Here is an 11164-nt window from a genome sequence, read left to right as displayed (position 1 = left end):
AAAAAATTAGCTGTGTAAAGAATCAACACACTCGTTTAGTTACTTTAGACTTTTAAATAGTTTATATACAATCACGACAAACTACACATATCAAAATATCTGAAATATTCTTACACAGAGCTCCTGTAATATGGCAATTAACCATACGATGTAAGGACTCAAGTACTACAAATTTATTTTTGTTATTCTTTTGTTGTGCACATGCAATTTCTTTATTTAAAATACAATATTATTATACATAAAATGTAATATTTTTATTTCAAAAATATAATATTGTCAAAGTAGAAAGTAGAAAGGGTTATGTACTGATGTCATCATTTATAAAATTAATATATTGATATGTTATATTCACATGGATAAATACTTATAATGAACGATATCTTCTTTCATGAAATAGTCATGAAGCAACTCGTGTAACCAAAATTAAAATAAATGACAAAGGCTAATCGTATGGTACTATCAGACCTTTTTTCTTAAACAGAGGTTAAGAATTCGAGACTCGATGAAAATATGCGTGTGTGAATAATAATTAAGAAAAAAAATTAAAAATAAATGTTTATATTATTTCGAAGGGATAAGTTATGTTGTTCCCTTCTGATCGACTTCACCCTTATCAGACATAATATTATTCGTTTTTGGTTTCTCTGAATCAAAAACTTTCCACGGGTCACTATCCTGCACTACTCTAAATTAAACAAGTTTAATTCCGGAATTCTGATGAATTTACGACTTTAAAATGCGTAGTATCATAAAAGAATATTGAATTTACATATAATACCAGAGAATGTGAGATTGAGCCAGTGTGAAAATATTAGGAGCTGGTTTAATTACAGGAAATAACTTCACCACTCGCGTAACAGAAAACTTCGACAAATACCAATATTGAGTGATGACTTTTTTAATTTTATTTATTTATTTATTCATTTTAATTTAACTGCAAGAAGCTTCGCAGCGACGTCGTCAATTAGCTGGGGACAAACATCAACTCGTGCAATTGAGCGGTCCTCCCTCTCTTACCTGTTATACTTTTGTCCTCTTCCCTCTCTCTCTCCTCTAACCTCTCTTACCTTTTATACTTCCATTCCATCTTGTCCTCTCTCACTCCTAACCTCTCTCTCTCTCTCTCACATATATTTTTCTTCTTCTCTTCTTCATTTACTTTGTCCTCTTCTTCATTTCTTCTCTCTTGGAGGGGAGTTTAAACTCCTGAAGCCAAAGGTACCCAACTGATCAGGTCAACAATATTAATACCACATTTTGAGGTGTTCATTTTTTTTTTCTCTTTACTTTGATAATGATTTTGTGGTGTTCATTGGCTGTGATAGCTTTCATTCACTAGTACTATTTGGTTTCCAAATTGTCACTCTAAATCTGGTCAGACTCAAAAATAGTGTATATTCCTTCTAAAGGGATTGTTCCTCATATAACTTTCATATATCATATTCCTGTTATTTAACACATGTTTTTGTCTCCGTGTTTTCCTCCTGTTATTTCACACATGATTTTGTCTCCATGTTTTCCTCAAGATTTTGAATATATTTCTTACAAATTAAAATAATGTTTCATTTATAGCATTTGTTGAATGATAATTGAATAATTAATGGCCATTCCTCTTCAGTTTGTACAGTGGTTCCTTTCATATATATATGATTTCCCTTTTTAAGTACTCCGTATTAGGCAACTTCTAGTACTCCAACCACTATTACATTATGGAAGTATGGATCCCACCGCCTAGCTTGGATCCTCTGCTGTAACATCCTCTGTTGTAGTAGTACTGTAATTTGTCTAACACATAAATTATGTTTTTCAATTTGTTTATGTTTTTCAACATATTAAATTTAGTAAACTTTACACACATCCGAGAATACTGTCTAGTGGAGCTAGTCACTTTGATCTGTGTAAGTTTCTATGCGACACAAAACACTTTATGCTATATTATATATAAAATTCTTTCAATTTAATTTGGTTGAATTTGATGAACACTTGTCTCTGTATTCCAAATTTTGGGCATTCTATATGAGTCGATAAGAGAGAGAGGTCAGATGTGCCATGTAAATCCCAGACAAATTGACAAGACGCTCAGAGTTCCATTTCTGAAAAGAAAATCAAATTAAACCCTTAAGAGTGCCTTCTCTCTCTCTCTCTCTCTCTCTCTCTCTATATATATATATATATACACACACACACACACATCCCAATATCTGTAACTATTCCTCGTCTACCAAGCTTTGATCCCATGAAATGGTGTCCCTTTTAGGTGGAGCAACTTCAACTCCTCCATTCTATAAAACATCTTTTATGTTTGTATCACGACTCTTATCCATTTGGCCGTAAACATTCTTCTAATAATACATTAAACTACATAAATCAAATTTTTATCTTTCTTTTACTGAAATTCAAACACATTAATCTTGCAAATTGCAAAAAAGTTTGCAAGGACTAATAAGTACTCATACATAAAGAAAATTATGTTCATTTCTTTCTCCTTAATTTTTGGGTCTGTTATATTATATACATAAACATATATTTAATTATTTATTTACTTAAATATAATATATGGATCAAGACCACAGTTCTTGATGCATCATTTCAACCATTCACCCAACACAAGACAACATCATTAGCACTAATTCCCACTTGTCAGTTTCTTCAAACCCGCACAACACAAAAAAGCTCAGCTTCAACTTCTCTTGGTTTTCATCTCATCATTCGGTTTTCTCATCCTTTTCAGTATTACCCCCATTAACAATCATTTTCTGTGAAAAATGGCTTTTGTTTATACAACACGCGGTTATATATATATATATATATATATATATATATATATATATATATATATATCCTTTCAGAGATAATATACATATATGCTGAGTACTGTTTCTCATCACCAAATGAGTTAATGATTATATCTCATTAACATTTGTCACCTTTTCATTTGTAGGCTTCATTAATTCTTTTTCTTTTTGTATAAAAAATCTTTCTGGCACCCGAAGATATCAATTAATTATATCTTGTCACATAAATAAGAATGCATAGGTTGATCAGTACATGTCATGGGTGTTTCTAGTGTACTAAAGTTCTTTTTTTAACTTACCTTTTTATATTGCTTTTCTCTTTTCTCTTTATATGGGCTATGATTTAAAGATTATAGAGTTATATGAATTGATGATACAAGTTGTGGTGGTGGTGAATTTGATGCAGTAGATAGCAACAGCTATTCATTACAATCGATTCGACGATGGAGCCAAGCATCCCACCTGGATTCCGGTTTCATCCAACAGAGGAGGAGCTTGTAGGGTACTATCTAAAGAAGAAGGTTGCCTCACAGAAGATTGATCTTGATGTTATCAGAGACATTGATCTGTACAAAATTGAACCATGGGATCTCCAAGGTATACCAATTTCTTCTTTGTTTGCTTTTCTAATTATTAGGGTTTTTTGTAACACATAATTCTGAAAACATGCCTAACATGAACCTAACTTGGATCTAACTTTTGAAGTCAACTAAAATTAATACAAAAAGAAAAGCTTAGTCTTGATTCCAAGGGATCGAGTCAATGGTGTACTTGCACACTGTCATCCTCTCTCGATCTCTCAAGTTTGCTTGGACTTCCACCTCTTTCCGTCCACTTCAAATCTCTCTACTGTGATGCGAGGAATGCCTCATGTTATTAAAGACCCTAAAACTTTCATGTTCCCTAGCTACTAATGGGCATGGCTTCTTCAAACACAACCTAGATTACAGTTTTAGAAGAAATTAAAAGATTGTTATCAGCATCATATTAAGTGGTTTGAATTAGTAATGTTTTTTTCTCTGGAAATTAGCACGAGTGAATTGAATGGTGATGTTGCAGAAAGATGTCGAATAGGGTACGAAGAGCAGCATGAGTGGTATTTCTTCAGCCACAAGGATAAGAAGTATCCAAGTGGGACAAGGACAAACAGAGCGACCATAGCTGGGTTTTGGAAGGCGACGGGGCGAGACAAAGCTGTGTATGACAGGTCTAAACTCATTGGAATGAGGAAAACCCTTGTGTTCTATAGAGGGAGAGCACCAAATGGGCAGAAATCAGATTGGATCATGCATGAGTACCGGCTCGAATCCGAAGAGAATAGCCTTCCACAGGTAAGCATTTTCTTCTACTCATTATTGAAAACAACTAGATGTTACTCTCCTTTATTAATTCTTAATCTCTTCCTTGATCTACCAAATGAGTATGTTTGACAAATTTTGAATTAAGGGTTTTGAAGACACTTTTTCTTTTTCCATATTTTAGTAAAACTTGCATGGTAAGAGAGATATATATGAACAGACTTTCTTGACTAAAAATGTGAAATATGTGCGTGTGTGTGTGTGTGTGGGGTAAAGTTTCTTAGTACTATTAATTCAGGAACTTTTTCAACTTGTCAAGCTGCCATACAAAGATTAGTTCAATATTCAAATTTGGCATGTAGTTTTATTTTTCTCTACGGGACCTAAATATTTTCCAACTTGTTAGGTGTTGAATCACTGTACATTTCATGCATATATGTTCCATTAGCTGCAATCTCACTGTGTTTGTCTAAAAGAAAGAAAACTTTTCGTCTCCAAGTCAAAAGTTAATGCTTTTAAAGCCAAAAATTTCCTTCTTCCAAGTCCTTCTGGTATGAACAGCTCCACCCAATTCAACTTGTCAAAAGAAAAAATTTTCATTTCTACTCTCATCTCAGCATTTTGACTAGCAAACTTCTACAGTTCTACTTGCCAAAGGATAATATTTTATTTTTTCTAGTTGAACTTTATGACCTCGAAATTTCAACTTAATTTCTACTTCCTACCAAAACCAAAATGAATTGGAAATGGAAATGCGAATATATATATATAGATATAGATATATAAAGGGACAAAGAACATTGCCTAGTTATGGTCATCTGACAGAAGGGGAAGGAGGATCAAAACTTTGGCATTTCATTAAGGTTCCGTTTGTTTGGATTTTATTTTTTATTTTTTGGTGTTTGGTTGTCCTAAAATATTTATGTAGAAAAAAAAAATTAAAATTTAACAAAAATAACTTATCCATCAATTTTCGACAAGTTATTTTACATGCCTCGCTCGATGGACTCGGCCTCAATCTCGACGTAGACATTTGTAAAACACTGACAAAGTAAAAATAAAAGAATATTTTACCTAAAAAAGAAAAATATTTTTCAAAAAAAATATTTTATGTTGAAACAGACGAAGCCTAAACCACTGCTCTTATACTTGAACTTGCACAAATGACACTAATATTCAAATGTTAAACCACTGAATCAGATAGTGATCATGTGTTTATATAAAAAGGGCAACCTAGTGTGCGAGGCTCCCGCCATTACAAGGTCTGGCAAGAATCAGATATACGCAGCCTTACCTCTGCTGTGTATGTATATATATATATATATATATATATATATATATATATATATTCCTATTTCCATCTTGTTTACTTGGGCAAGCTCTTGTTGCAGGAAGAAGGATGGGTAGTGTGCCGCGCATTCAAGAAGCGAATAACAAGCCAAACCAAGAGCATTGAAGGGTGGGAGTCTAGCTATTTTTACGACGAACCAAGTGGTGTCAGCTCACTAGTTGATTCGACTGATTACAATACTACAACAAGGCAGTCTCAGAACTATTTTTCTCAAAATTTCATGTGCAAGAGAGAGATAGAAGCCGACAATTCAAATTTCACACACTCTGATCAATTTGTACAGCTTCCTCATCTACAAAGCCCATCCATACCTCTGCCACTAACAAAGAAGCCAAGCTCAGCATCTCTGGTGTCAGAAAATAATGAGGAAGAGGATCAAATTAGAGGGTGCAATAACGCGACGAAAGTGACGGATTGGAGGGCCCTTGACAAGTTTGTTGCTTCGCAATTGAGTCAAGAGGAAAGATCATTCGAAGGTGATGGGTTGTCAAGTAGTTTTGGAATGCATAGTAATTCAGATATGATGTTACTATTATTGCAGAATGGTAGAGAAGAAGGAGGGACCAAGTTAGATGAGTGTGACATTGGAACTTGTCTATTCCATGAATGAAGAGAGTGTGGTGATGAGGTTTAATACTAATGATATTAATTTTGATTATATGTTTATAAGTTAAAAGGATCTTGAAGATATACATATTATGTAAAAATATGGTTGTATATATATATATGAGTGAAGAAAAGAAACTCCTCTCTCACATATGCCAAGTCCTCTACTTTGCAGTCTTCGCAGTGTCATATGCAGAAGATAGAAAAGCTAACACTACAATGAAAATACTACCTCCGTCTCATGGCTCCCTCCCACAGCTAAGGCCTTCTAATAGAAAGTAGTATGCCTGGTTCCCAATCTCTAACTCAAAAATTGGAGTTTTCTCCCGGCTTTCAGAACATTAGTCACTTCAAAAACTTTGACTCAAAAATATTATTTACCTCACAATTGTGAATTAAAATTTCAGAAGTGAACATCTAATATATAACAAAAATAGTAATTATACAACACATTATTTACTGCATTCAGGTATGAAATATCAAATATGGTAAAAAGCTATTCGTCTATCATATAGAGGTAAAATAAAAAATTGGTACGTATACATCTTTTTACCAATTTCTTTTCCCCTAATATGTTAAATTTTCATTTTATTTCTTAAAAATAATATTGTTGACATTGTTTTTATCGGTGTAAATCATGTGACAATTAATAATTCTCATATACATTTAGAAAAATATTTTTACTTTTTTAAAAAATTGACAAAAGTTCTTATTGGACTCTATATATGAAGTAGCTACAAAAAAATAAATAAATAAAAATCGATTTCTGTAACGGTAATGTTTCATTTTTAACGAGGGTATTAAAGTATGAAGGTAATAAATCAAAAGTCACTGACGATGACTGATCATGGTAAGCATGAGAGTTGAGGTGCATGGGATGGACTCGCTGTGAGTAGCAAAAACAAGAAATATGAGAAAAATGTGGGGTTGATTGGATAGATTGACTGATCATGCATGGGTAAGCATGAGTCATCTCTCTGTGTGCTTTAGTGGGGCCCATGGGTTGTCTAGCATGCTGAGTGCCACCACGGTTTATGCTGGCATGCTTGTCGAACCAACTCTATAGACAATTTGACCAACCCTAGCTTCACTTGTCCTCTTGGTGCCACACACAACAATAGTAACTTTACACATTACAAAAACAAGAAAATTGTTGGTCATTCACATACAGAGTAATTATTATTATTATTATTATTATTTATATAAATGGTCTTTTTTGGCAAAGTGACATCGACTAGGATGGTGAGATGCCCACCACCTATATAGTGATTTCTATTCACTCTTGTGTATCAGAACATCCTTTGATGTGAGGGAGAGAATTCAAATTGTAAGAGTTAGGCTAACAAAAATTAAAAATTAACAATGCTAATCCATTTCTATTTTAGTTTATATTTTGATGATACATTTCCATTTATTTTTATGTCTTTTGTTTATTTACTTTATTTTTTCTAACTAAACGTACACCATGATCACATAATATTGTTTGGTTGCTTCTACACCATTGTCACTTAATTTAGTCCTCTCCGCACTCAATTAACAAGGACCAAATGGTCATTCTACATCCTTTTTAAAGGAACTGTAATTTCATCATTCATTACCCCCTTCTTGGGAAACTATTGATAAGAGTGTGGTGACCATATATAACTGTAAGTAAATAGAAATGACTAATAACTTTACCTGAATAATTGCATTGTCATTAAATACATCAATTATTTTAAAATAATTTTTTCATTAAATTATAAAAATAAATTCATATCACGCCAACTTTTTTTTCATTACATTTATATGAGTAATAAATGAAGTCATCCTATTTAATTAGGTGATGAAAATATCATCTCATTCTCGTATAGATATAAGCAAATGTCTCTAGGTGAGACTAGTTATCATTTTTCTATTTATAATAGATTACGAATTTTTATTTCATAAGCGTGATCTAATCCACCATAACTTTTTGTTTCTAATATATATATATATATATATATATCTATCTATCTATATGTATCTTTTTGGATTGTGTGTGGCTAAGACCATGAGGTGTTCAACCAATCATGTTTCATGTCCCAGTCCGACCAATCACGTTGCTTCAAATGAGTGCAGTGAAACTGTAGTGAAACAATCAATAGTGTCAAAGAATTTACTCATCTCATAGTGATTGTAACACTTGAAGTTCAATATACATCATACATGTGTGTATAATATTTAAGCTTTATGGCGAGCGAAAAGTTTCCAAGAAAAGTGCGGTACTTATTGTTTGGCATGTGAGAAAATTGTGGAATAGACAAGACTGAACAGAACGAAGAACATGGAGAGCAATAAGTAGAATGGTTGACTAATACCATTTTACCTTTTGAGAGAACAATTAATGATTCCTACATATGATGATGGCGCCCAACAATTCCACCAGCCCATCCTTGATGAGCTTCCCATGCACCATAAGGCCTAAATATTTTTATTATTATTATTATTTTTAATCCTGACAGATTAGAAAGACGGAAGATTTGAATACGGACATATATGTTCGAGGAATTGAATGTTCTACTAACTAAATTATTGAGTAATACCTATAAGGTTTAAAGGAAAAAAGAGTCTTCTTTCGATTCAAAATTTAATTGAAAATTTTCTCCCCCTAGATATCTCTCTCTCATGCTATTAGAAGTCAACAAAGAAATCAAAATAGCAAAATCATTTGAGGGTATTCACACTTCGGATCACGTGTTGGCAAAAGATAAAATTAACTAGAAATGAATTTGTGAATCGATTTGAAAAGCGGTAAGGGTTTGGAGAGGATTTCTCTTTGATTCTCAATTTGAGACTTGTCAAAAGTGAAACTCTATTTAAATTATTTAACAAATTTGCAAGCAATTGTGTGCTTCAAGAGGAGTTAACAAACTATCTGAATGTCTTCGTATAAATAAATAAATTAAAAAAGAAGTATGATAATCTTGCATGTTTATGTTTAAAACCAATTTTGAGTTAGTTTAACATATGTAAAAATGAATTAACTGATTGCTATTCTCATTTATGTTTCCCATTTATTTTCATAAAATTATGAAACATTTGTTTTACATAATTGATATTTTAACACTATAAAGAGAGGATATTTCACTGATATTATAACAATTAGTTTAAATCTGAAGAGAATTTCATTGATATAATAACACATACTTTAAATCTAAAGAGGGGACAACTCATGATTTCACTGGAGACAAGTATTTTCAAGTTTAAATATCAAAAGCATAGTAGTCTAATTTGATCATAAATCATGAGAATGAAAAATATTATCCAATGGCCTTAATTCTGACCCTGAATTTCTGATATATTATTTGGTAGCTCCGAACTCTTTCTTATCCAATGGGCTTTTCAGTTGGACATAAGCCCAAAATCATGGCCCAAAAGCCCAACTTCCCTTGATGTTTGTTTAATTTGGCCACCACGACTTGTGAGGGTTAAGAAATTACTTAGATAAGTAACACAACAAATGGTAAAGCCAATTTAGGATAATAAAACACAAAAAAAATATGTTAATTTTCTTGAAATGATTCTATAATCAAATTGGTGGCAATACATGACACCAAACGTGAACTCGACACTAAATAAGTGATTTTGAATTTGACTTAATTAATTTTATTTGAGTTGAAGTTGGGTTGACCCAAATTAACACGATAATTAAGTGTATCATGTTCATATTTGACCCATCACTCCGTTAATAACTTGATTAGGTCCGTTTAAACACATCATAGCTGTGTTAGAAATGATTGATTTACTAAATATGTTATTTCCATGTCAAAAATGATCTTAATACTATAAAATTTTAATTAAGTATTATTTATTAAACAGGTCATATGAAACGTGTTATTTTCGTTTCTTGACACGAATATATTCCCGTTATATTCGTGTCAACCTATGTAAGAATACTCATGGCAACACTTTATAGGCAATAAATTTACGTGCGTGTGTGTGTGTCTATATATATATATATATATATATATATATATATATATATATATATATTATTGAAATGCTTGGGTACCAACCACCATCTCCATATATATATTATTGAAATGCTTGGGTACCAACCACCATCTCCATACTCACAATAATAAACCCTTTATTCATATCTATACTTAGGGCCATAGCCTTTAACTTGTTGGACTTGGTTAGGGTGCATTAGCTTGACTAGCATTTACTTCATGGTTATCAAAATCACGATTCTGAATCGTACAATCGCACGATTTTATGACTCAAAACTCAAAATCGAGCCAAATCGTAACAGAATCGTTCAATTAGTAGAATCGGGGATATAATCAGTAGAATCGGGGATATAATCAGTAGAATCGTGGGTAGAATTTTACGATTCTACCTAATTCTACAAAATTGGTTGTTTGGGCCTTTATTTTTGGGTTTTTTTTTATTTTTTGGGTGGTTTCTTCTAGGCTACAAAATAAAAGAGGCCAAGCCCAAGTATAGTATACAAAGTTAAATATTTATTCTATAAAATATAAATTATGTTTCATTAGTGGCAGAAAAAGAAATATATATATGTATATATATCAATTATTTTTACCATGCATATCGATGTTCCATAATATATTTTTGTGTTTAATTATAAAAAATTAAAATGATCAATTATATCTCAAGGATGCATACTCGTGACTAACAGGTTTAGGCAAATTTTGGTTTCATGATCAATATTTTCATTTGACTAATTTTTTTTTTTTTTTTTTGAAGGCTTATCATATATATTAAAAATTAAAAATAATTTAAAAGCTTAAAAGACTTTCCGAATATGCCAACCAAGGTACAATCTTGTAGTCTAAACTGATAATATAATGAGATCAAGTTAACACGTGGTTTATTAATTTTGTTGTACTAACTCTTGATTAATTTCATACTTGTGACTAATAAGGTCACATACACCGTAACACTTGGATTGGTGTACAAAAAGGTCTTTTTATTTCTTCACTTTTCGAAGAAAAAAAAAAAAAGAAAGGAAATTGCATAAAGTTAAAAAAAAAAATTCCTTTTGATATGTAATTTTAGTTTCTAACTTTGGAGATGGATGAGTTAAGATTTGAGATTTGTAAACTCATGTTATTTTGAGCAACATTCTCTTT

At 31.9% G+C, this 11164-nt stretch overlaps 1 protein-coding gene across 1 annotated transcript; it reads left to right on the top strand.

Moving 5' to 3' along the window:
• Positions 1-1072: 1072 nt before the first annotated feature.
• LOC132266612 (NAC domain-containing protein 37-like) lies at positions 1073-6174 on the top strand. Its single transcript, XM_059767540.1, has 4 exons — positions 1073-1262; positions 3202-3392; positions 3855-4126; positions 5485-6174. Exons 2-4 carry the CDS (start codon positions 3239-3241, stop codon positions 6052-6054), a joined length of 996 nt encoding a protein of 331 aa, XP_059623523.1. The 5' UTR covers positions 1073-1262; positions 3202-3238; the 3' UTR covers positions 6055-6174.
• The last annotated feature ends 4990 nt before the right edge of the window (positions 6175-11164 follow it).

This window comes from Cornus florida, unplaced genomic scaffold (assembly GCF_030987335.1).
Source record: "Cornus florida cultivar Cherokee Brave unplaced genomic scaffold, ASM3098733v1 CherokeeBrave_3.0.0_Hap2_Chr07, whole genome shotgun sequence".
Classification (NCBI taxonomy): Eukaryota; Viridiplantae; Streptophyta; class Magnoliopsida; order Cornales; family Cornaceae; genus Cornus; species Cornus florida.
The sequence above is the reverse complement of the archived record's forward strand: the minus strand, read 5'-3'. Positions and strand labels throughout refer to the sequence as shown.

Coding starts and splice junctions, on each gene's coding strand:
- LOC132266612 (XM_059767540.1), top strand. CDS start 3,239: ATGGAGCCAAGCATCCCACCTGGATTCCGGTTTCATCCAACAGAGGAG. Junction 3,393..3,854: donor TGAACCATGGGATCTCCAAG/GTATACCAATTT, acceptor GTGATGTTGCAG/AAAGATGTCGAATAGGGTAC. Junction 4,127..5,484: donor AAGAGAATAGCCTTCCACAG/GTAAGCATTTTC, acceptor CTCTTGTTGCAG/GAAGAAGGATGGGTAGTGTG.